General features: G+C 52.0%; 1 protein-coding gene across 2 annotated transcripts in view; it reads left to right on the plus strand.

The window, feature by feature from the left end:
• The window catches only part of EPHB2 (EPH receptor B2), a 108,923-nt gene that overhangs the window by 57,774 nt on the left and 25,878 nt on the right, over positions 1 to 25,271 (plus strand). For both annotated transcript variants that reach the window (XM_065696867.1, XM_065696866.1), the window contains exons 4-5: positions 13,663 to 13,818; positions 14,409 to 14,744. In XM_065696867.1, coding sequence (XP_065552939.1) covers positions 13,663 to 13,818; positions 14,409 to 14,744 — 492 coding nt within the window. The remainder of the gene's footprint in view (positions 1 to 13,662; positions 13,819 to 14,408; positions 14,745 to 25,271) is intronic.

A 25,271-nucleotide genomic window follows, 5' to 3' on the forward strand; every position in this document is an offset into this window, starting at 1 on the left:
GCGGCATGTACCCTGCTGGAAGGAAGGATGCAGATGTGTCAGGGTGGGAAACTTAGGGGTTTTGCACTGTTAGTGAGAACTGCAGCAGGAGTGGGCTGGGCATGCACCTCGTGCTCCAGCCCGGCTCTGCTTTCCCTTCTCTGCTCCAGAACGGCATCCTTCATCAGGCAGCACACAAATCTTCTCAAACTTGAGCATCTCCCCACAGGACCTTCTCAGGCGGTTGTGTTAATCTGTAGGAGCACGTGGGGCCTTTAAAGTGGGAGTTCATGCTTGGCAGCATCCCATGGAGCTGCGCAGTCCTGAGCTTGGCTTGCCTGGCTGGATTAGCGGGGGCTCTGCCGTCTGTCCTGCTCTCAGTCCTGGCTGGAGCTGCTCTGGGTGCCTCATGCTTTGATGAAAACCCCTCTCCAACCGCAGCCCCTGCTCCAAATAACTCAGCTGCTTCCACCTAGGCAAGCATGGATGCCTTCCCTGGTCCTGTGCGGACGGAGGAAATCCTTACGTCAGCTGGAGCCATGCTGTGAGCTTTAGGAGCAGCTAACCTTGGGGAAATGCAGTGAAGGTCCCTGGAGAAGGACTTTTGGGACCCCTCAATGATTGGCAGTCTATGGATTAAGAAGCCCAAATCTGTTTTATGTTCTTACAGGGCTGCTGAGGGATCAGGCAGCTGTTGGTTGTACCGCGCTGCCCATGTGCAGTTCTCACATCACATCAAAGACTGACGCAATGTGTTGGGCAGTTTCTGCCTTACCCATGTGGGGATCTCGCTGACGTGCTGCTGCAGCTTCATGCAGGGCTGTCACACTCAGCCCATTGCCTGCAGCAGCTGCTGTGGCTTTCAGCCTTCCTTCTCTGTGGTATGTGGCACTGAGAACCACTTCTTGCAGAACGGGGCTGGGAGGATGCTCGGCCTCACCAGTGCACCAAGTCTCTCCAATCCTACTCTGCAAAGTGACCAGTGAACCGGTGAAACCCCACAACACAAAGAAAATACATCAGGGGCCTCTTGATGTCATGCTTTTACCCCTGACAGTGGTGCCATCATCTTAGCAAAGAGAGCTAAGCATATCTTACCCTTGAAAACCACACACCGCAGTGGTACCCATGTGTCTGATCCACTGAAGTGGTCTCACAGTGGTTGATTTCATAACCACCAGCACTCGCATCACAGAGCTTTTCCTTGGTTGGCTCTTAAAGCTCTTGGGTACAAGTTATCTAATCCTGCCTGGTATTGGGAGCTATCACTGATACTCTCCCTACTTTCAGAGGTAATGGGGAATTCTAATGTTGGTTATGAAACAATCCTTTATGCATCCACCATTATGTCTTCCTGTCTTTCGGTGTCACAGTACACAGTTTTGCCATCTTTCCTATGGCTTCACTTTTCTGTCATTCTTGATTGCTGTTAATCTTACAGTCCCTGTTTTTTCCACTGCCCAGTTTAGCTGCTCTTATTTTCTGTTTTGTGCTTACCAATTTAAAGCCACTGCTGCCAGTTTGTGACATTTTAAGATGCGGGGGTTTTGTACTCCTTCGCTGTAATTTCTTGGCCAGAATTATTTTGTATTGAAAATTAGGACTTTTTAGCATTTTTAGAGGGGGCAGCAACACTTTTGGGTTGTCATTGTGGTTTGGTTTTTTTTTTTTTCTCTTTTGAGGCCATTTTGGTTCTTATTCACAATGGTTTGCTTGTACTTTGTGTCCTTGGTGGTTTTGCTGGCATCTCTGGGATCGTGTTCCATGCTCATCCTGCATGCCCAGTGCTGGCAACAAGCTCTCAAGCACAGTGGGAGAGCCCTGGCAATCTGGGAAGCTAGGGAAGACCCCTGGTTTACTGGGAGTTACTTTTTAATGCACAGAGGCAGGAACCGAGTTCAACTTCCGTGCATCGGAACCAGCATAATCCCAACCTTGTGTTTGAGCAGCCTCACGTCTTTTCCGTGTCACGTTTGCTTGCGCTGCCTTTCCAAGGCCTCTCTGCTTTCCAGTGGGAGTATGAAAATCTGAGAGTATGGAAGTATGAAATCCGGTGGAAGAGAGCTTTCAGGTGTGGAAGGTGCATTTTGATGGATGCAGGCGAACTCCATCCAAATAAGGGGAATTACGAGCTGTTGAAAATTGCCTCTTCCCATCTGTGTTTTCTGACAGTGCATGCTTGGCTCGCAGGTCCTGCCATACAGCACTGCTCCTGATGGATATAGACGGGTAATTATTTGCTGCTGCTTTTCCCTCGTCAGAGCATCCTTTCGGAGAAAGTTATCAGTGAAATGAGAGCCAGGGGACCTGGGGTTCAACCTTCTCCTCCTGATGTCGATCCCTCGCGCCCCTCGATGCTGCACAGACAGCACTACCAAACTGATGCATTGAGTACAGAGGGAATGCCGGTGGTGGAAATTGTTCCTGGGTATTTATTGAGTGATGCATTGCAGTTGTTACCAATGTGCAAAGCACGGAGGCTTTATAAAGGATTTCCTAGAAAATAATGTATAAAATCCCTACTTTAACTTTCACATGCACATCCCTGGCACATGGTGTGTCCACGCTGCTGTTTCTTCGTGTGCAGGGTGGAAAGAGTTGGGGGTTTTGGTATACTCATACTTCATTGTGCAACCCTGCATTGTATTGCCAGCTCCCTATCAAAAATACATGTGTATTACAAAGCTGTGGCTTGCCTGCGTAGGCTTCTGTGCTCTCTGCCCAGCCCCCGAGTGCCTGGTTCAGCACAGAAAGTGCCTGGTGTGTCAGTAGAAAGGTTGAACATATCTGGGGTGAAACCATAGCAATGTGGTTAAGATCTTATCATCCCCTGAATTAGTGATGCCACAGGACAGGTTGAGCTCAGGTGAGGCTGCAAACCCACAGCAGCCTGGATGTCCAAATCAGATCCTTGGCATGCAAGAACCCTGAATGCAGTGGCAATGCCAGCAGGGGATGACCCTACTACACAGCCATCCCCGTGTTCCCAAAAACCTATCAAATAAGGGCAAACATGAACTCTTCTCAAGAGGTTTTGTTTGCCCTGCTTTTATCTTTCTCCCCACTTCCCCCTCTCCTGGTGATGGTTCACTCAGTGATAGCCCATGAGTGCATGGCTGCCAGTTACTGCATTAGCCAGTGCTCTCCCAAATCCCGTCTGTCCTATGTCATGGTCGCGCACCGAAGTCTGGGAGCTGGGAGGGGTGGTGGGGGCTATTCAGGTGGTTCTATTCCTGCCATTTCCCAGATTTCTAGCACTCAGGTTGTAATGCTTCAAAAACCTTCTCTCCCCATTGCAAAGCCTTCTGATTACCGTACTTTTGTGGTTTATGTTATCAGCAGTGCTCAGACAGCGTTCTGACTGCTTCTAAGTAATACTGCAGACAGAGTGTATAAATGAGGATGGGCGCAGTGACAGACCCCAGTGCTCTAGCTGTGCCCTCTCTAGGGGAGGACAAATGGCCTCATGCTCAACCTGCCAGTCCCAACATTCCTTCCCCATCCCTGCCTTAAAGCTGGTATTGCCCCTGCAGGGATAAAGGTATCAGAGGCTGGCTGCACATCCCTCCTCTCCTCTGGAGCACAGTGTTTCAATGGAGCCCTGGCTTTTCAGCAGATCAGGTGCCTGGATCTACAGCAGTTTTGGTTTCTTTTTGCAGTTCCCTTCCTAGGCTGAAAACCTGGTGCTTCAAAACCCACTGCACCACATTGCGGCAGCAGCTCGTTGCTGCTTCACCTCTGCTCATTGGGGAAGCCTCGAAGATGTTCAAGGGCCAGAACTGTGCCTGTTCAGATGTGAGTGAATCACATGTGGCAGGGACAGATGGGCTTCGGAAACGGAGCTGGAGTCACAGGCTGGCACAGTGGTCCATGTGGTGCGCATGGTGACAGCGACAAGGGATTCTGCTTTGGGGAAGGGGACCATCACTTTCGACTGTGACTGATTCAGCAAACTCTGTGAATTTAAGCAAAGTGAAAAAGTGAGGTTTTTCCCCAGGCTGCTCCTTCAAACAATGGCTTGACCTTTGTGCTCCGGGTGTAAGTGGCTCTTTTTTTGCCTTCAGGCCAGTAGCTTGTTTGTGTAACCCCATTCACTGTGCTCATACGGTCATCCAGGATGTGGTGGTTCATCAAGCAGGGAGCAAGCTGGGCATCCAGCAGCTTGTGAAGTGGAAGCTGTATTGATGATAGGCAGCTAGAGTGAGAGGAAAGCACGTCAGTGCCTTGGAACAAGTCTTGACTGTCTCTAAGGATGTAGGTCCCTGCACTTTTCTGAGCCCTCCTTCCAATACTTCACTGCCCTCCCACATGGGGGAAAATCCTCTCCTTGTGTCAAGCTGGAGTTTCCAATGTGCCACTTTAAGCCTTGTGCTACCTCTGAGGGTCTGGCTTCATCTTCCTTACACCCTCTTGTTGGGTCACTGAAGGCAGCAGTAAGGTCTTTCCTTTGCCTTCTCTCCTGCAGGCTCTGCCCTCAGTCTTTCCTTGCCCACGATGTGCTCCAGCCCGGATGTGTTCCAGTGGCTGCCGATGCTGCAGCTCCAGTATTTAGCTTGTGCTGGGGAGCCCCAAACCGGAACAGTGCTTCACGCATGCCTGCCCAGTGCCAGAGCAGTTGGGAGCTCGTTCTCCTTGGGTTTTGCCCTTCTTAAGCATGTAAGCAGACCTGGGGGCATTTTGGGATGTGAAGGGGGACGGTGTGCAGCCACCCTGGGAGATGTGTGGCCTCCCTTGCCATGCAGTGCTGCCTGCCTGCATCTCTGCTCACTGCAGGCTGGGAGTTAAAGTTACTATGCAGCTACACCCCAGTGATTTAAACCATCACTGACCACTCTTATCCAGCCCTTATGCCAGCTCCACTCAGCACCTAAGGCTGACAAAGAGCAATGCTGTCATCTGCAAAACGGCTGCTGGCACTTAACCAGCTGGCGTGTTTGAAACTTGTCTAAACTGGGTGCTAAGCAGCATTAAAAGGTAATGATTAAGCCTGCCCACTCGCTGTGTTCCTGGCCACCCCCACCTCCACCTGGAAAAGCTGCTTGTGCCCTGAAAAGGCTCCCCTGGGAGCTGCACCTGGAAGGGGTCTGCAGTGCCTGCTTGAGGAGGAGAGGAGAACACGTGGAATGGGCCTGGTGCTGATGCTGTGGGAAGTCAAGGCAGAGCAATCTGGGAACAGCACGGTCAACACTTCTGCATGCCGGCTGTAGAGGCTGGAGCCGCTAGGTTAGGTAGGGATGTCCTTCAGAGACCGGATCTCTGCAACCCTGACTGGGAAACCTGCTCCTCCGACACCTGGGGTAAGGGAGTTAGGTGGAGACAGGCGGTTTGCAGGTGAAAACACTGAGCAGCCACAGATGCAGTTGGAGTCCCTGGAGGTGGAGGCACAAGTCCACTTGGGTGCCTGATCTGGGCTCTGCAGACACTGCATGGTCCCTGCCTGCGCTGGTCCCCCAGTCCCTGTGTCTGGTGTTGGTGATGTGCATGCGCATCCCCGCCAGCCTCATGGTGCAGGGAGCTTGACCCTAGGTCTGCATCAGGACCAAGAGGGCGGTCCTGAAGGGCTCTAGTCCAGGGAAAGCTTCCTTTTTACTTTCATGTTTCCTTTGGGATTAAAGCCATTCTCCTCAGTCTCAAAACATGGAATGTTTGTCAAGTTTATGAGGGTTTTTAGAAGGGCTTTTGGAGAGTACATCCTACCCTTTCTTTTATAGGGCTGAGATAAGATTATCTTTGTTTTAACACCAATTAAAGCAGGAAGGGTTTATAGGATTAGGGATTTTCCATCAGTGCAACTTTGATGTCACCACTTGCTTGCTTCCTTTGCTTCTTTCCCCTGTGTTAAAAGGCTGGGAGCTGTTCCTGTAATGGTTAACATACCACTCTGTGGAGGCAGAGCTCTCCCGGGCAGAAGCTTTAGGAAACATTTAAACAAGACCAAAGTAACAAAATGTGAAAGTCCTAAATTCTTCTGGAGACCACTTGGAGAAATCTGGCTTCAGGTTCAAACAGCCGCTCTTGCAGTAGGCAGCGCTGCAGTGCTTGCATCCGTTGAAAGAGGAGATGCTGCCTGCCTCGAAAGTGGTTTTTACAATATCAAAATAAAGAATCTAAAGTGAAACGAAAACACCCTGCAGTCTCTCAGTCATAGGCTGGAACACACATCTTCTGCACCAGAAGAAAAGATGAGGCTGAATAACATGAGTGTGACATTTGGTGTATCTGCTAGCGCATCACTCCACAGCAACAACCTCATGGCACTGCACGTTGGCTGGCATCGCTCCATGTGAGTTGCCCCAGGGCTCTGGGGGCAATGCCCTTTACCAGCTCTAAGTGCCTTTGTGTGTGCCAAGCCACAAAGGCAAGGGTTTGAGTTTTGAGACTGGATGGGTGCTGGCAGCATCCTGATCACACCCATGCGCTGGACTGGGATTGCTCCTAGACGGCAGCACGCAGCATCCCCAGGAGAGCACCAGTGGCTGCTGAGCTTGGTCTTGGAGCTACATCCTAGAGTGTTCTTTGGGTGCCTGCAGGAGTGAGGATGTCCAAAGCATCTGTTGCCACCACAGCTGTGCTTCTAACCTATAAACTTGCCATCTAGTTTTGGCCTCACTCAGGGACGCTGGCCTCTGAACTGAGCTGTGAACTGTGCCTTTGGGACTGCAGTCTCCTGTGGCCTACGGCAGTGTGATAAATGTACGGCTCTGTGTCTCCTTTCAGTAGGGAAGTCCTCCCCCCTTGGGTGTCTGCTGAGTGGCTCTAGCAGGGGAAATGCTGGATTATGGTGTTTGCCGTCTGCACTCTGGGGATGTGACCAGCAGGTCAAAGGAAGGGATCCTGCCCTTTGACTCTGCTCTCATGAGACCCCACTGGGAGCATTGTGTGCAGTTCTGGTGTCCTCAGCATAAAAAGGACATGGAACTGCTGGAACAAGTCCAGAGGAGGGCCACGAGGATGATCAGGGGCTGAAGCACCTCCCGTATGGAGCCAGGCTGAGAAAGTTGGGGCTGCTCAGCCTGGAGAAGAGAAGGCTGCGTGGAGACCTCAGAGCAGCTTCCAGTACCTGAAGGGGGCTACAAGGATGCTGGGGAGGGACTCTTAATCAGGGACTGTAGGGATAGGACAAGGGGTAACGGGTTCAAACTGAAACAGGGGAAGTTCAGGTTGGAGATAAGGAAGAAGTTCTGTATTGTGAGGGTGCTGAGGCGCTGGCACAGGGTGTGCAGAGAAGCTGTGGCTGCCCCATCCCTGGTAGTGCTCAAGGCCAGGTTGGACACAGGGGCTTGGAGCAAGCTGCTCTAGTGGTAGGTGTCCCTGCCAGTTGCAGGGGGTTGAAGCTGGATGATCTTAAAGTCCTTTCCAACCCAAACCAGTCTGGGATTCTGTGATTCTGTGGCGTTGGCAGTACTGCAGTGCTCAGGTAGGGTCGGAAAGCTTCCCATTTCTCTTTAAGAGCCCCTGTGATGGGTTGGGGAGGCTGAACCAAGCTGACCGGGCAGGTAAGAAATTCCAGGCATGTTTCCCTGACAGCCAAATCCGTCCCGCTGATGGATGTGCCGCCCAGAGCCGGTCGGCAAGGGGGCTGCAGGTGTGCATCCCGCTGGTGCCGCATCTGCCTTGCCAGCTGCTTGCACTTCTGAGGGTGCCTGCGGGGATATGACCTGGGAAGCTGCAGGGGGATTTGCTGGGAAGCCCTCGGCACAAGGGCTCAGCGCTGTTGAGAGCTGCAAGGGTTTGGGTGAGGCTGCTCCCTGCCCAGCGTGGTCCTGCCTGGCAGGCTGGTGATGCTCTTGCCGGAGAGCAGGCAACTGTGACTGCCTTGGCCCAGGCTGTGCTGCAGGGTCAGTTTGCGATGACCACCATCAGTTTCGTGGTGTCCAGAAGGGCTGTGCAGTTTTCCTTTGGAGCTTGTTTGGGCTGGGCTGAGCACAGTCTGGTGAGGAGGCTGGGGACTGTTTGTCCCTTGCAGGGCTTTACAGCATGCTCTTTTGGGGAGCTCCCAAAGCAGGGCATTACTCTGCCCTGCCCAGTCCTCTCCAAACCTCCATCACACCCCAGTACTAAGGTCCCATCACACCCCCATGCTGACCCCGTGCTGCCCCTGTGCCCGTGGACCAAGTGAAAGGTTGGATGATGGTGGGAATAAGAGGTGAGCTCTGGTGTCATGCAGGTGGTGGTCAGCTACAGACAGGCAAGGTGCAGCATGGAAATCCTTGGCTGGGGGTTGTAAGGAGCCCTGGGCTGAAGGCAGGAGGCAGATGAGGTTGCTTGGAGGGCACCTGTGGAGAGCACTGTTGTAGGAGATGTAGGTTTCGGAGTCCTGGCGCTGCTGCCTGTGAGGTGATACCTGTGTGCTGTGAGATGATGTGACCCAACTGATCTCCAGTTGCTGGTGAGGTGCAGGAGGTTGGTCCAGTCAATGGCATAGGGACCTGTCTAAAAGCCACTAGTAAGTGGAGGATGCTTTTGCAGGCCTGTGTCATCTGCTTCGATTTCTATCCTGGGGAGAATGATGGGGTTAATCATGAACATGTGTATTGTGGCTTCCTTTACTGACAGCTCTTTAATCCACATTGCAGAAGTCGGCTGAGCACATTCCCCTTCAGTCAATCTCATTTAACCCTGTTTTCCCTTCTGTGTTTCTATCCTCTGCTCTCCAAATGCTGTCAGAATTGCTGGCAGTGACAGCACCTGGCAATGGGATTAATTGCTTATCTTAAGTATGAGGTAACAGTGTAGGCTGTTAATTACATATATCAGGAGAGAAACTGGAGGGCCTGGGCAGCCCTAGGAAGGATGAGTGCAGAGATGTGGCACTTGGAGGTCCCAAGATCCTCTCTAGCAGCCAACTCCGATGTGAAGGCCAAGGAGCTTGGGGTTTACTGCCTGCCTCCTGCACTGCAGCCTTGCAAGGCAAGACTGAGTCTTCTTCCCTTCAGCACTGTAATGTCCAGGCTGAAGATGCCGTGGCTGAAGTGTAAGCAGATCTAAAGGGCAATGGGCAGCATTACTCCTTTGGGTGGTCCAGAGGCCAGACTCCTGCTAAGGTGACAAACACCATTGTGTGAAGGCCTGGGGATAGGAGCAAGCAGAGAATGGGCAACTTCTGCAGGTGAGACAAAGCGAGACCCCATTTGCATGCAGAACTGAAACCAAGGTCAAGGTGTGAGGGGCAAAAAGGAGAAGAATATGGGAAAAATGACCATGTTATTACAACATCCACCTCATCTTGCAAGAAGGGCATGGCTGGTGAAAGGAAAAAGGGGTAAATTCAGAGCTGCTTGGACATAATAATCTCTGGCACTGGACAACATCCTAAGTACCCTCACACACAGCATGAGCAGTAGAGACCTACTGCTGGTGGAGGAGGCTCTGTGGTCTGGGTCCAGCCTCCCACTTGCAGCAGGACTGCCACCAGCATTAGCTCAAGACAGCCACCATGTTTAGCTGACTCTCCTGCAAGGAAGGAGATGCACCACTGGGACCTGCACCATCCTTTGGAGAAGGAGCTTTTCCTGCTGCCCTCTCTGAACTTGTGGTCCTTGTCCTTTGATGCAGAGCCTGGCCCTCTGAGAAGTGTTTGCGTTTGTCTTTGCATTTACCCCCAGACAGCTGCAGCTGCAGTTAGTTGCCCTGCTTACCCCAGGTAAGCCATCCCAGCTCTTTGCACCTCTCCTTGTATGCCCTGTGTCCCAGGGCTATCCATTTGGTGACCCCGTGCTGGGCTCTTGTTCCTCATACTGCTCTTGAACTGGGCAACCACAGACTAGCCGTGGCAGCATCCCCAGTGCCTGGCAGGGGAAAACTCCCTCGAGGTGGTGGCCACGCTGCTCCTGGTGTGGCCCAGGACACGTTTTCTTTATGGGAGCAAATCTCTGTCACCCACTTGGCATGGGGTCAGTGCAGGGGGAGTCCCGCGGCACGTGGCCAGGGGAGCCAGAGGCTTGCGTAGGGTTTGCGGTGTGATTCGGATGCCAGTGGGAGCAGGGAGGGCTGTGGGAGAGCCAAAGCGCAGGGGAGGGCAAGAGGCAGGATGTGGCTGAGGAAACCAGCGCCAGGGATGCTGCCAGTGTCAGGCTGCAGCGCCAGCCTGCCTGCCCCCTGCCTCCAGCCCCGGGGGAGAAGAGAGGCAGCTGGGAGATAAGGCTGGGGGTTTAAGACTCTTGGCGGATCCCAACTGACAGAGCCAGGGCTGCCTGTTTTCCATCAGCCGTTAAAAACGCCTTGCTCAAGTGGAAGGAGCCTTGCTGCCAGGAGGAACAAAAGCCAGGCAAAGGGAGCCGAGGGGAGCCCTTCCTCGGAGCCATTAGCACAGACTGAAGGTGCCATTTCAGAAACCTTTATTGCAAGAGAGCTGTTTGCTCTGAGCTCTTCGCAGAGCTGGTCTGGGGTGGGCCCTGAAGGCCAGGGCAGTTTTTGATGCAGGGGAGATTGGAGCCTGCTCAGCTCACACTGGATTACGGCGGCTGGAGAAAGGCAGTGAACCCCTCTGTGGCCCCTCTTGCACATTGCGTCAGAGGCTTTTCCTTCAGACTGAGCTACAGGATGCCTTTCTCCACCAAGCTGCCATGGGGTAGGCAGTGCTGTTGGAAGAAGGGCTGGAAGCCTCGTGCCAGCACTGCCTCCAGCAGCGGATGCTGTGGTAGTGGCCTTCCCTCCCAGATCCATGGTGTGGTCCTCCTGCAGGGGAGGGCAGGACCATCCATGGGTTCCTATCCATGGCATTCCCTTCAAGGCATGTGCATTGCCAGGCATGACCTGGGAATGGGTGAGTGGGAAATGAGGACACCTGATGCTGGTGAGGTGCTCTGAATCTTGTTTGAGAGAGCTACCAGTGCTCTTAGCAAACCCACTGCTGTCTCGAAGCTGCGCTCTGGTGAGGCAGCCATCCATGCCTGTATGCAGCAGTGAGGCAATTAAAGGTCCATATGTTTCCTGTGAGCCCCTATTAGCATCTTCCAATTGGTGCTGGAGATGCAGGAACCCACCACGTGGGAAGCTGCAATCCCCCCTGCTTCAGTGATGGGGCCAAAACCACTGTCACCCTCCTGGGATGAAGGATGCTCTGACAAAGTAAAAATCTCTGTGCTTTCAGCGTTTCAATTCCCTCTTCCTAAGCAGCAGTTTCTAGGGATGCTCTGCCTCTGCCCTCATTGCAAGGCTAAGGGGAAGCAGCATGACCCAAAGCTGCCATCTCCACCTGGGGCAGAAAACTGAGGTGTCCTCATGTCTTCCAGCAAGTGATGAGAGCATCCAGGCTGTTCAAACGGGAGAGGGTTTAGCCGCTGCCTGAAGATGCCAGGTTTGATTTGCTGTTTACTCTGGAAACAAGGCGTTGGGTGGATTCCAAATTAAAAGCTGTTTTCTCTACGAGCAGAAGATGCAGAAGTATTAAACTGCAGCCATCGGTCTCTGCCGGGCCAAACCTGGAGAGTGTTTTTTATCCCTTGGGGCCAGTTACTAAATCTCAGCAGCGTCACTTTTTTGTTGCATCTCTGCCTTGATGCAGAAAACACCTTACAGGAAAGTTGTTATTCTTAAAATAAGCCTCAAGAAGCTGAAAGAGGCCTGTGTCTTTAAATGTCTTTGATCAAATGACCTTGTATCTCACCCTGGATGTCAGACTAGGGCCATTTTGCGTGTTGGTCTTACCATGCTTCCAAAACTGGGATTAGTACCTGGACCCTGTTCCCATTTCTGCTAGAGCCAACATCACTTCTCTGTAACAGAGAACTATGCATCCATCACCTCTCCCAACAGCGTAACACCTTCTGAGATGGGTCTGTACCAAGGGACATGCTGGGAATAGGGTCAGAAATAGAGTCAAATGCATGGCTGATAGGGGACAGCGAGGGTGGAGGGGTCCAGAAACATGAGGAGAAGCCAGTTTTTCAGCAGTTCTTTGACTGTGGGAGGCAGGAGAGCATTTTGCAAGCAGGAAAGCTTGATGGTGTTTTTCTGTAGAGCTTTTCTCGTTGGAAACTCGAGATAATTTTGAAGGAAGGGAGATGAAAACTGGCCTCTCCTCTTTCCCTTTCCCCCCAAAGGAAAAAATAGCTACTTCTGAGCCCTCCTCTTGCTTACAGCAGCCCTGAGTGCCTGCGTTTCCCAGGCTGTTCCTCTGATCTTCCTCATTCCTGAGCGCCTTGGCAGCGAACTGAAGGAGAAGTTCGTTTAACTCGTTTCGGTGCAGAAACCACCTGCCAGCCCCCAGGCTCTTTGTGCTGCATAGGAAATGAACAGCGGCGGAAAGTCGCGACCAAGAGTAATCACCGAGAGCCGTGCGGATAAATGCTTAAAGCCAAGCTTGTGCTATGGCATTGGTGATCCCCTGACTTAGAATGGACTTTGTGGTGTGTAAAGCTTTGCAGTGATGTTTTTAGCTACCTGTGCCTTATCTTTTAATACTGTATTTCACATTGTGGTCCAGCCTTCAGCACTCACCTGCTGTAGGTGCAATGTGTGCCCCATGCCACCCTCACCAACCCTGCATGGCTGAACACACATACATTTGAGCTACTGTTGCTACTGGAGCATCTTGTTCATCTCTGAGTGGTTTAGAGATCTGAGCCCCAGTGGAGGTAGACTCTAGCACGCTGCTACCAAGTAGTGGTACTGTAGCTATGATACCAAGTCGTGAAGATAAAGATTGGTTATGGAGAGTTGCAAAAGGACCTTATGAGACAGTGCAACTGGGGAATGAGAAGGTAATTGGAACTCAATAGGCTTGAGGTGGTGCAAATAGGAGAAAATAACCCCAAACTTCGCACAAACACACATAGAGATAGGCTGAGTTGGCCCAGTGTCTCTAAGGAATGAGACCCTGGGGCTATAATGAGTAGTCCAGTGAATACATTGCTGGTTAAAGAATAATTTGGACACTTAATGATGGGAAAAGAGTAGAGAATAAAATAGTGAATGTTGTTATGCAGCTTGCTTGAGGCATGACAGAGATTTGTGCAATCCTAGAGGTCATGGAGAAGATGGATGGTGATTGAGTGTTCATTGTCACCGCAGGTGTGAAGTTGCCTCAAATGAAATGGCAGCTTCCAAGCAGAAAGCAGCAGTTCCTTCATGCAGCCTGGGGTTGCACCTCGGGGCTCTGTGCCATGGGATAAAAGGGGTGCAAAGCATTTGCATGGAATAAAGAAAGGACTGGAAAAATCAGTGGAAGAAACATCCCACAAGAGATGTTAAATGCAAAGAGCCTGCCTCTTAGGAACTCTATGCAGGCTATAGGCTGTTGGAGGGTGGAAAGGTATCATGGCCGGTGCATGTGCTTGGATTGTGCCCTGCTCCTTGGGTGGTCACTGTTGGTGACCGTGGTCTGACTTGGTACCGCTGCTTGCATCTTATGTGGCAATGGCTCAAAATCCCCTTTGCATTCATAGGACTCCGTGCGTGGTCCCTGCTCTGCCCTCACGGCTGCGGAATAGCAGGAGGAGATGTCTGCATGTGGACCTGATGTCTGCATGTGGACCTGATGTCTGCAGGCAGCGCAGGCGGCAGCTCCTGCCTCTTCAGTGCCTGAAAACCAGCTGCTCCTTCTCCACTTTGTTTACTTCAATTTGTCGGTTTTGGCTTCGGACTCTGCAGAGCCCCAGAGGGTGTTTCTGGGCATCCCCGCCAGGCTCCGGGCATCCCCGCCAGCCCCGGTCCTTACCACTGCTCTTGGTTCTCTTCCAGGCTGCCCATCGGGGACATTTAAGGCCAGCCAAGGCGATGAAGGATGCGTCCATTGCCCCATTAACAGCCGGACAACTTCAGAAGGGGCCACGAACTGCGTGTGCCGAAATGGATATTACCGGGCAGATGCCGATCCTATCGACATGCCCTGCACCAGTATGTGAGCTCTAGGCAACCTGGGGAGGGGGGGCTGCACGTGGCTGGGAAAGGAGATGCTCATCAGCCAAAGGCATCTGCCTCAGTGGGATTTTGGAGGAGTCGCGGGGGCTCAGATCACCTTGTCCAGAGCAGCCTCGCAGGCATGGGTCTTTCTTCCCTTGGGACTGTCTGTGATTGCAAACATTGCATGTGCAGAGAGGATGGAAATCTGGGTTGGTTTGTGCTGTTCTAGGAAGTGGGATGACTTCGCTGTAGGGATGTACTCAGATGAGAAAACCTGTGCCTTGGCATGAAGGACATGAGTGCAAAGGCCAGAAATCAGGAAGGCTATAAAAAATAACTGGTGAATTTTGCCAGGGATGCCACATAATCACATCAGCCTGGGTTAGGAGGAGAGGTTTTGTTCCTACTTTTGCCTTTAGGTATCCAGCTTGCTGCACATCTCTGACACCAAGAGAAGCATCCAGCTCAGTGCATGCCCACTTCAGAGTCCTGTCCAGGGATGGGGAAGAGGACGGGGTGCAGATGGTCCTATAGTGGTGAGCAGCGCTCTGGCTCTTACACCTTTCTGTCTATTCCCTTTACAGCTATCCCATCTGCCCCCCAGGCCGTCATCTCCAGTGTGAACGAGACATCTCTGATGCTGGAGTGGACCCCCCCACGAGACTCCGGGGGCCGGGAGGACTTGGTCTACAACATCATCTGCAAGAGCTGCGGCTCTGGTCGTGGGGCATGCACGCGCTGTGGGGACAACGTGCAGTTCGCCCCACGCCAGCTGGGTCTGACGGAGCCCCGCATCTACATCAGTGACCTGCTGGCCCATACCCAGTACACCTTTGAGATCCAGGCAGTGAATGGCGTCACCGACCAGAGCCCCTTCTCCCCACAGTTTGCATCAGTGAACATCACCACCAACCAGGCTGGTAAGACCTGGCCCCGTGTCTCCCAGCAGACCTCTCCGGGAAGGGGTGGTGGGCAGCAGTCTCCTGGTTGAGAGGTAGTGGGTGAAACCCTGTGGGGTGAGCAGAGCTTGAAGAGGTGGGGTGAGATGGGCCATGGTGTTGCTTGCTCTGCAGATTGCTGATGGCCAAATTGCATGGGCCTGGCAATTGCTGGATGAAGCCCAAGCCTGACCTGTGAAAAACACCTCTTAGTTTCAGTGGAAAGGCAGGGTGTGTTGCAGGCACACAGGGCTCTCTGTTGCTGGTAGCTTTGCTGCATTCCCTGCTGCTGCTCCTGTTTCTTAAGGAGGGAAGGTAACATTAGCTCCATCATTTTGACACAAGCTGCAGTCTCTGTCCTGACTGCAAAGAAAGCCAAGGCAGGCCATGAAAGCAAAGGAAAGCTGCACAGCAATGGGGCTAGGAGATGGATATGCATGATGACCATCTGGAGATCTGCCCCAGGTCCTGTGCCACTGCAGCGTCACCTTGGGGAAGACCAGCAAGCAGCAGAGCTGGAAGGGTTTCATTTGGGGTCTGCAGCTCTGTGCTGTGCTCCCCCTGTGCACGGTGGTTTTGCTGGGGGAAGGGATGTGTCAGGGTGGCTGCAGCGGCTCTGCTGGTGGTAGGATGCCCCAGGATGCTGCTGGTCAGAGGCTGCTCTCCACAGCCCACCTGGAAGCCATCAGGAGCTGGAGCAGACACTGGGGCTTTGCTTACTGTGGATGGTGGAAGCAAGTCAATAAGGTACAAGCATGTGTGGGAGAAAACAAGTTCCTGTGGTCTCTCTTGAGTGCTGCAGCAAATGTGTGGGGTTGTGTGAACAAACCCCAGGCTGCCCTGGGCATGACATGACCTTTAAGACTGAATTTGGCTGTTGTGAATGATTGCATTTGCACTGAATTGCCTGGAGACCATGGTGTGTACTAGCTGCAGGGGACACAATGTGCGTGGTCTGAGGTTAAGCAGACACAGTGGTACAGATGGGCATCACTTGGTTGGGCATGCAGAGTGCCAAGACAGAGGTAACCTGCAAACATGTCTTGGTCACCCATGAACCGTCAGAGAGTTAGCTGGGGAGCCCCAGGGTCAGTGTTTTCAATGCCATATCAGAAGCCCTGAAGGCAGATTTAGCATAGCATTGAACCGTGGTTTGACTGCGAGCAGGAACACATCCCACAGGATGAGGAGAGAGGAGATGGTCTGGGATGGTGACCCGTTGCAGATTCCTTTACAGAGATGGCTGATGGGGATGGAGTGGGTGCAATGCTGCCTGGGGATGGGAAGGAGCTCTGCACACCTCCAGATGAGTTACTGAATGCTCAGGTTTTGCATTTTGCAGCTGTATGGTGTGCTTGTTACCTTCATGCACTGCCTGTGGCTACTTCCACATTAGCAAAGCCAGAGAGCTGAGTTGCATGTGAATCCTCAGTCCCCTGGATCCTCCTCCTCGTGTTTTCCTTGTTTGACACTCCTTTATTATCAGGGCTCACACTTCTCAGCCAGTGTGATGTCTCTCTTAATGTATCTATTCATTAGCACTAAACAGTAACTGCTCACTAATTCCTCTGTAATTAGAGGATCTGAATTCTTCTGCTTACACTCAGCACTGCCTGGCAGCCTTGATGTAGATCATTAGCAGTTGGTAAGAGAAGCTGCAGACACAAAAGCAGGGCTGGGACAGGAGAATGGTGTTGTGGGGAGAGGAAGGCTGCAGAGGGAGGGAAGGGATGGGCCTGTGGAAGAAGAGGCATTACAGCCTCCCTCTGCCTTTGCTTTGGGTCGAGCAGCCAGCTGGAGCTCCGTCTCAGGAAGAGATGGACTTAATGCATGGTGGGATGTCGTGGTTTAAAGCAAGGCCAAATTGCTGAGGTTCGCCCAGGGATAAATGGATCGCTGTTGGGCCACCACCTGTGCTCAGCGAGTTCAGGACTGAGGAGAGATGTCACAGCACCAGCACCTTCAGGTATCACAAGTTCTTCAGCATATCGGGGAGAAGCTGCTGTTGGAGAGTAAGAAATGCGAAGTAAGAGAACAGAGCAGCCAGCAGGCACCTGCTGAGTGTGGCTGGAGGCATGATGGTGACTGTCATCCCAAAAGGAAAACTTAAGATCAAGAAGGTGAGACACCATTCACCTTGTTCTTCCAGAGAAAGATGGCTCGTATCCTGGGCTGCATCAAAAGGAGCGTGACCAGCACGTCGAAAGAGGTGATCCTGCCCCTCTGCTCTGCTCTTGTGAGACCTCACCTGGAGCATTGTGTGCAGTTCTGGTGTCCTCAACATAAAAAGGACATGGAGCTGTTGGAACAAGTCCAGAGAAGGCCACGAGGATGAGCAGGGGCTGGAGCACCCCCCGTATGGAGATAGGCTGAGAAAGTTGGGGCTGTTCAGGCTGGAGAAGAGAAGGCTGCGTGGAGAGCTCATAGCAGCTTTCCAGTACCTGAAGGGGGCCTATAGGGATGCTGGGGAGGGACTCTTCGTCAGGGACTGTAGTGACAGGACAAGGGGTAACGGGTTCAAACTGAAACAGGGGAAGTTTAGATTGGATCTAAGGAGGAAATTCTTTCCTGTTAGGGTGCTGAGGCACTGGAATGGGTTGCCCAGGGAGGTTGTGAGTGCTCCATCCCTGGCAGTGTTCAAGGCCAGGCTGGATGAAGCCTTGTGTGGGATGGTTTAGTGTGAGGTGTTCCTGCCCATGGCAGGGGGGTTGGAACTGGATGAGCTTGAGGTCCTTTCCAACCCCAACTATTCTATGGGCTGTGCACCCCTCTCCAACAAGATCTGGATTCCACTGACATTGGCATTTACATCAACATAACTTATTTAGCTGCATTAGGACATGTCTCCTAGACACAGGTGGTGGGTGGCTTCTATCGATGGATATTAAGGCATAATTGGACCAAGCTGAATCATCCCTTCTTCCTACGAGGTGGCTTTCCAGAACGTGGATCTTTGTGGAAACTTCTTTATTCTTCATCATAATTTTTTGAGTTAGATGTTGTACTCCATAGCAGCTCTGCTGCAGGTAAACTGCTGCCCTTGCTGGTCTCACTGTTCCCTTCACACATCCAAGTGTAAAGGGCTGCCTCTCTTAGCCATGCAGGCAGGCCTTTACCTCCCTGGTGGCTTCTGTCTTGTTGCCTTCAAATGTTGCTTCCCTCTACGCATTCTCCCATTGTGGAAGCAAGACCTACGTTTTGGTTTGCAAACCCAAGCACAACCTTGTAATTGTTCTCATGAGCTCAGCCATCGAGCCATGATCATTGCTCCACACAGAAGTGTGCATTCCCAATTCTGCCCTTTTGGACACTTTATGAGCAATTTGACAGCCATGGTTATATATCATCTACCAGGTCCCTGATAATTTTGCTGGCCACAGTGTGAGCCCCCATTGAGTGCCGGCCTTGGTTAAAACTAATTTCATGTGGTGCGGATGATGCTGAGCCACAAAGCCAAGCTGCCGTGCCTGATTTGGGGCATGGGTTGCCATCAGATTTTGTGGAAGGCACGTCTTGGCTTCACCCTCCTGTTTGCAGTGGGACCATCAGCAGCAGTAGATCTGCTGTAGCTTTTCCTAGTTGGGTTTTGGAAACCTTCACCGCTCTCACTTCTCTCAGGACTAAGTCACTCTCCTGGGAAAGACCTGGCTTAATTTCCAGCCTGATCTGTGGCTTGTGCCCCCTGTTGCATCACCTACCCCTGCTGGGAAGAGTGAGCTTCCACCCTCTCTTAATGGAGCTCTAAGCAGTTGTAGCTGTGATTAAATTCACCCTTAATGTCTTCATTATCAGGCTAGCTCTTTCCACTTGTCAGAAGCCTGGTGTCCCAGACTGCCTTGGTCACCCTTAGCTGGATCCCCTCAAGTTCCTTCTCATGTCCTTGTGTTCTGCATTGTCCGAGTTGATGCTGGCCTTAGACTATCCAGGGTTGCCCTTTGCAATTCACTGTAATGTCATCATTTCAGTCCCACCAACAAACCAGTGATCAGTCCAGGCACCATGGTGCAAGAGGAGCCCTGAGGGACAGGCCAGCTCTCTTCTTAGAAGATTGGTCAAAAGAGAGCAGCCAGCACCAGCCTGTGCTTGGAGGCAGGTTTCCTGGACCTTTCTCTTGCAGTGAGTGTCCTATAAAGACTAAAGGTGTTTAACATCCCAAGGGCAGGTTTTTGTTAGAACAGGAGGTGTGATGCTTCCTTTCTTACAAGATAGAAGATCAGAAAAGACCGGGATCAGCAGAATAGGAATAAAAAGAGCTTGGAATAAGCATCCTCTTCCCACCACCTCTTTGCCCACCACTCGGTCTTCAGCCAACTGGAATTTACTCCTTCCAGCAAACTGCATGGTCTTCACTGCTTCCCTATGAAATACCTTCTGTCACCTCTGAGGCTAGGTTGTGTTTTCTCTCTGCTCTTCTCAGCAGGCATCTTCTTGACCTCCAGCTCCATGCTGTACATCTCCCAGCTCACCCTCTGCTTGCCTGCCTATTGCATCCTGCAGCAGAGTGGCTTCTTTTGCCCAAAGCTCAGCAACTCTCCAAGGAGGGAGATCCAGGACTTGCCATCTGACACAGCCAGTTGTAAGGGACCATGATGTGGCTAAAGAAAAGCTACACCATTTAGTGGCCCATCGCTCAGAGATCGGGTGCCACTAAAAAGCCTTTTCTCAGCCATCCCAGAACAAAAGATCTATGCCAAGAGGGTGGTTGAGAGCCATGCCAGCATCCCAAGAGGGAAGGCATAGGAGAGAAGCCAGGGGTTAAGGAGCTGAACATGGCCCAGCACTCAGGATAATGACACTTGACTAATTGAAAGCCATGCCAAGTTTCAACCCTCTTGCTGGTGACAACACACAGCCCCTGCTTGCTAATTTTTGGCCATTCTTTGAGGAAGGTGGGGGGGGAGAATCTTGGTGCTGTGAGGATTTGCAGGCCCCATCCACACTGTGGCTGGCTGAGTGCCCTGGCAAAGTCACCAAGTGAAAGGGCTCCTTGGGCAGGGGTGACATAAATAGCGCACGGGTAGGGTACCTGTTGGTACCGACTGTGGCTTTTGTGATCTGAGAAGGGAGGAAAGAGCCCTGGGCTCTGAAATATGCAGAGATAAATTTAAGACCTCCCAGTGATGGAGGAAAGAAGGTCCAGGTTTTTGGGAGCGCATGCCTTTTGTGAGCGACTCTTGTGTCACATGGGATTAGAAGGGAGGATTTACTCTGATGGCTGAGGCCCTTGGCTGCAAACAGAGCCGAAAAGAGCCATAAACACCTAATAGAGTGTCAATACAAGCTAGTGTGTGACAGAGGAAACCGATACACTTTCCTGATAAACCCATCAGGAGCAGCATCCGCAGTGGCAGAGTTAACTGGCGCTCCTCCCTTTCTATGGATCCAGATAACTTAGGATTTTTTGCGTTATTATTCCGGGTGTTATTTCACAGCAGTATGTAATGAAATGGGTCCTTTGGCTGAGGAGATGTGCAGCTCACACGTGTGCGTCGTGTTTGTGCCATTAGGGTTTGAATTTCTGCGTCACGGTGGCTATCATCCCAACCAGGGGCTTGCATCCCAACCAGGCACAGTCTATTGGACAGGACTGTCCTGACAAGACTCAGAGGTGCCTGTGACTTCAAGGACAGTTGAATGCTTCAGTGGTCCAAAACTAGCACATGTGGTCATGGCTCTGCTCTGAGTGTACAGTGAACGGACTGAATCCGCCCTGCAGGGGTAGGGGCTTCAGCCAGGAGTGATGCAGCACAGGCAGGACACATCCTGGGAAGTGCAGAGGGATATTTCCCTCACCTTCAACCAAAAAAAGTCCCTTGCAGCTTTACTGCCAAATGCAGCAGCGGCATGGAGGGGTCAGGTGAGGAGAGAAAGGAGTGGAACCAGGGTAGCAGCCGAAGTGAAGGTATAAGGTTGGTAGGGATTAGCACTTCTCACCAGCCATCCAGCTTGCTGTTTGCTTGTCACATTAGTTATGCTGCAGGCTAGACAGAGAGAGAACTGTATTGCCAGAGGCACACAGGCTCTTGCTTTTATCTTCTCGCTTTCATCAGAAGATCTGGCTGGCTTCCTCCTTCAGAGGGATGCACAGCAGTGGCCTGCACTCTTCTGAACACAAGAAGGGACTCAGCATCTCCTGTTCTCTCTCATGCTGCTTTAGCCTTGCCCTGAGCTGGCCTCAGTCAGGAATTACTTGTCTATGAAACAATCTGGGAAAGTGTATGCAGAAATCACCTTGAAAAGGTGGAGTGAGCTTTCCAGATCTTAAAAGCTATGAATGTTTATTTCTTGTCGTCTTCCAGTATAGAAGTAAAAGGCAGGAGGTTGCAGCATCTCAACATCTTGGATCTCGCATCCAACCTGCCGCTTAAGGCAGGACTACTGCCAGCAGTACATCAGGGCAGCCATGTCTTTGGGTAGACATTTATTGGTAATTCCCAAAGGCAGAGATCTCCCCACGTTTCCAGGGACTTGTCCAAGGGTTCCCCCGAGTCAGTCCCCTGTGTTCAACATGAACCTCCCAAGCTATGATTTATGGCCGTTGCTCTTTGTTATACTAAGTTTCAAAGGTTCAAGCCAGGAGATGTTTTAGATCGATCTGCATATGAATTACCCTCCCATTCAGTCCTGTCTTTGGCTAAAGCATCTTTCAGAAAGGCAACCAGTTTTGACTTGGCCCATGAAGAGGTAGAGGGCCCGTCAAGTCCTTGTGCACGAGTGTGTGTAACATTGGCTTTTTCCCAATGACATCAGTGATTTTTCTAAGGAAGTGCAGCAGGCTTTGCCTGTCTGGACACCAGTAAAACATTTGATTTGGAAAACTACTGGCAAAGCTGAAAGGCTGCCCAGGAACTGCCTAAACGGGAGAGTACTCCCACCCACACGGGGACTCAGGAGGCTGGACTGGGGTGGCTGAGGTCAGTGAGAAGCAGTCTCATAGTTCTCGGTGTTTCAAAATGTGGTAGAGTGTTTCTTGTGCAGAAAACTGACACAAACATTGTTAGGACAGAGGAGGAGCACGATACCTCCAGGAAGATGCTGAGAGGTGGGAAAGCAGAAATGTTGAGCTGTGGAGCTGTCTCCCACATGGAGGGAGCCAGGGGAGCCTGTTTGTGTGACAGAGCAAGCAACGGGTCTGCTGAGCTACTGTAAGACTGTTCCTGAGGTCCCTTCAATCCCATCTTTCTTCTGTTGGGGACTTCAGTGGATGTGTTTCTGTGACTATTTGGCTGGCTTCTAGGCTCCAAAGCCTCCTGAAACCTTGACATCCTCATGGCTGCGTCTATTATCCAGCATTAACAGCTAGACCTTACCCTGCACGTGCACCCACAAAACCATCCTGGCTCTGCAGCCCTTCTCTCCACTTTCCTTCATCCACAGCTCCCACCTTCACCCTCACTGCTCATACACAGGGTTGTCGCCACTGAAACCTGATGGCTGCAGCTTGACATTCGCTGCCCTCCTCTTGTCGCTTGGTGGCCCAGCCTCTTGCTTTCCCTGCATCTCCCTGGCTTGCAGCACTGTGGCGAGTGCCCGGGAGGGACCCTGCCGTGTCCAAGTCCCTTCTCTGCCCACTGGAGACCGTCTGCAGCCAGGGTTCCCAGATGGCAGGAGTTTTGCCAGCTGCTGGCTCTTTCCCACTCCTCTTCATGCAGCTGGGGGATGTTGGCAGAGCAGGGTACGGGTTGCACTGCTAGAGCCTTTCTAGCAGATGCCCTTCCCTGTCGGCTCTGTGGGCTTCTCCCCCTGCTGACTCCCAGGCTTCCCTGTTGCATAAATTACTCTGTGAGTTTGAGGATCGTTCTTCCAACACCTGCCTGGAGCTTCAGAAACCTGTTCCAATGCATCTGGAGCTGGCTTTGGGCAGAAAACAAAAGCGCATCCGTGATGAATGGGGTGGCAAGTTCCTTCTGGTGAGCCCTTCCCTTCTCCCCCCAACGTGCTGCCGTCCCTGCTGCTGAGAGTCGATGGAGGGGCTCAGGAGCTTACCTTTTGCTTACCTGTTCGAGAGGGGTGATTTCTCTTCACTGCTGCACTTGGCACACGCAGCCTGCAGTGCTGATTGCTTTGCTTGCTCACAAGGCACCGAGTGCCAGCATCAGGCAGGTGGAGGTGCTGGAGGCAGGTAGGCAAGGCTGCAGAGGTAGGGGAGGCCAGTGTCAGGGTCGCAGTGCTTGGACAGCTGAGCATACACCGCTCAGTGATGTGTTTATGTGGGCCATAATAGATGCTTGTAACAAACCAGGTTTAACACAGCCTTCTGGCTGGTTGTCCCTTGGTCCATCCAGGAGTCAGTGTGATTTAGTAGTCCTGTCTATGTGTAAAATGATGCTTATCTGATGGGGTTCAGGCAGGAGTATCCTCAACCTGCCTGTCTGGCTGCAGGCCAGTGCGTGTTCATCACAGCCACTGGCAAGTGTGCAGGAGCCTGCTGCATTGATAGGGCTGGGCAGTAAATGTTCTTTCCAGATACCCTCCAATGCTTCCAAACTTGCCCCCCACAAAAAGGAAGACCAGCCTGGTGGAGTCCTCCATGAAAGAGAGCAAGGAACAAGTTCAGCCTTAGACTAGCCAGACTCAGTGGGTCCAAGGGGATGCTCTGCATTAGGTGTCATTTTGCTGATGACATTGCCTTGATCTGCAGCAGATGAGGTTTCCATGGGGAGGGGAAAGCAGGAGATGGGGAGGACCTTGGTGCTGAGTGACCCCAGACCCGCTCCAGTGGTGGGATTCTGGGATCCTCTGGAGCATCTCTCAGTGCTGAATAAAAAGCCCTGCCTCCTCCATGGGCAGGATGGCAGCATGCAAATGAAGGCAGCAAACTCAAGCAAACAAAGAACATAAAGACAGCCAAAAGCCTTCATCTGCCTGGCCCACGTCACTGGGCTTGTGGCATGAGGAACTGCTTTAAAGGCTGTAATCTACACCAAAGCCTTTGCTGATTCCAATGGGGCTGGAGCCAGGGGCAGCTTTGGCCTGCATTGCCGTGGTTTTAAGATTTTCCAGCGTTCCTCATCACAAACGCAAGGGGCTGGAGGCTGGGCCTGCTGGGAGCTCTTCCAGACACTCGATGCACACGAGCAGTGTGGGTACCAGCCTGATGGAGCCACCTTGCCAGGAACCTTGGAAGCAAAAACCTCACAGGCTGTGAAATCCCAGGATTCTAGAGCTCTGTCAAGCCCGGTGCTTTTGCTGCATTGAGGGTGAATGTGAAGGGCTCCAGTGCTGCCATCCCTGGGATGTTGGGTGCCTTTCCTCAGCTTCTGCTGGAGGTAATGATTTCAGAAGGATGTAGCTCCTGAACAAGCCGTCACAGGAGAGGACATTGGGAAATAAATTGGGTGAGAAAACGTTTTAATAGTCCAAGCAATGGTGAACCCGTTTGGCAGGAGAGTCACACACACAGGAGTGCTGATGGAGGTCTCCGGCCCAACCTCCCATGCAGAGCAGCCACCAGTGTTGCTATTGAGGACAAAGGAAGAGCTTCCCTTCCTCTCTTCCTCAGCCAGGTATTCCTTACTGTGGTGCTTTCAGTGCTCATGTTAGAAGAAAGCATCTCCAATTCAAACCCATTCTCCAGGAGGGCTTGTGGTGTGAAAGCCTGTGATGCTTAAATGGCAGGAGAGTGCTTTACCTGGAGAAGTGAAAAATGGAGGCTTAACCAAAGAAGTCACTTTTCAGTTCAATATTAGATGCAGTTGGACTTTGAGCTGTGTAAGAGCAAGAAGAACTGGAGCTCTGAGTGATTGGACCTGGACTGGGGACAGCTAGACCATTGCACAGTGACAGTCACCTGCTGGGGCTTGGGTGGGACTGGGATGCCTTGGGGCAAGGAGTGAGGGCTGATGTGGATTATGTGTTCCTTGGGTAACCTCCTGGGACAAGGCACCCAGGTCTGTGGGGAAGGGCAGAGTGAGTTTTCCTGGCTTTCTACTCTGCACATGCTTGAGAAACAGAAGTCATCTAAGCCCCGTGTGCCTATTTCACCTGCCTGCAGCCTTGCATGGAGGCCCTGTGTGCTCCTGCCAGTTCAAACAATGGCGTTTGGGCTCTGCTGGAGCCTGGATTCCAGCCTAAATGTCTCCAGGCCCTGTGGCTTCAAGGTCAGGGAAGCCCTTGCTCCATGGCTGATCACAGCACTTGTCCTTTAGTCTTTCTGGAGTGAGCCGCTGGGGTTGTGCAGAGCTTGAAGTGCAGAAGGAGCTCTAGGACCTACTGGGCACTCTGTACTGAGGGATGCCCCACTCTGGTACCATGTGGGATCCTGTTCACATGTTGTTGCCATGTGTTGGAGCTACCCGAGTGACCAGTGAGGCTGCATCCCTGGGTAAAAGCAGTGGGAGAGAAGCTCGCCCACTACCCTAAGGCTTCCCAAGTCTTTGCCATGTTTGCAAGGCACTTGCAGGCATCCACTGCCAGATTCTCTGTCGGCAGCTTTCTGCCCCTCATCTCCCCATTTACTGCCCTGTCCCATGGCCTCTGGACTAGCTGGTGCCTTGCAACATCATGGTG

This window comes from Lathamus discolor, chromosome 16 (genome assembly GCF_037157495.1).
Source record: "Lathamus discolor isolate bLatDis1 chromosome 16, bLatDis1.hap1, whole genome shotgun sequence".
NCBI lineage: Eukaryota > Metazoa > Chordata > Aves > Psittaciformes > Psittacidae > Lathamus > Lathamus discolor.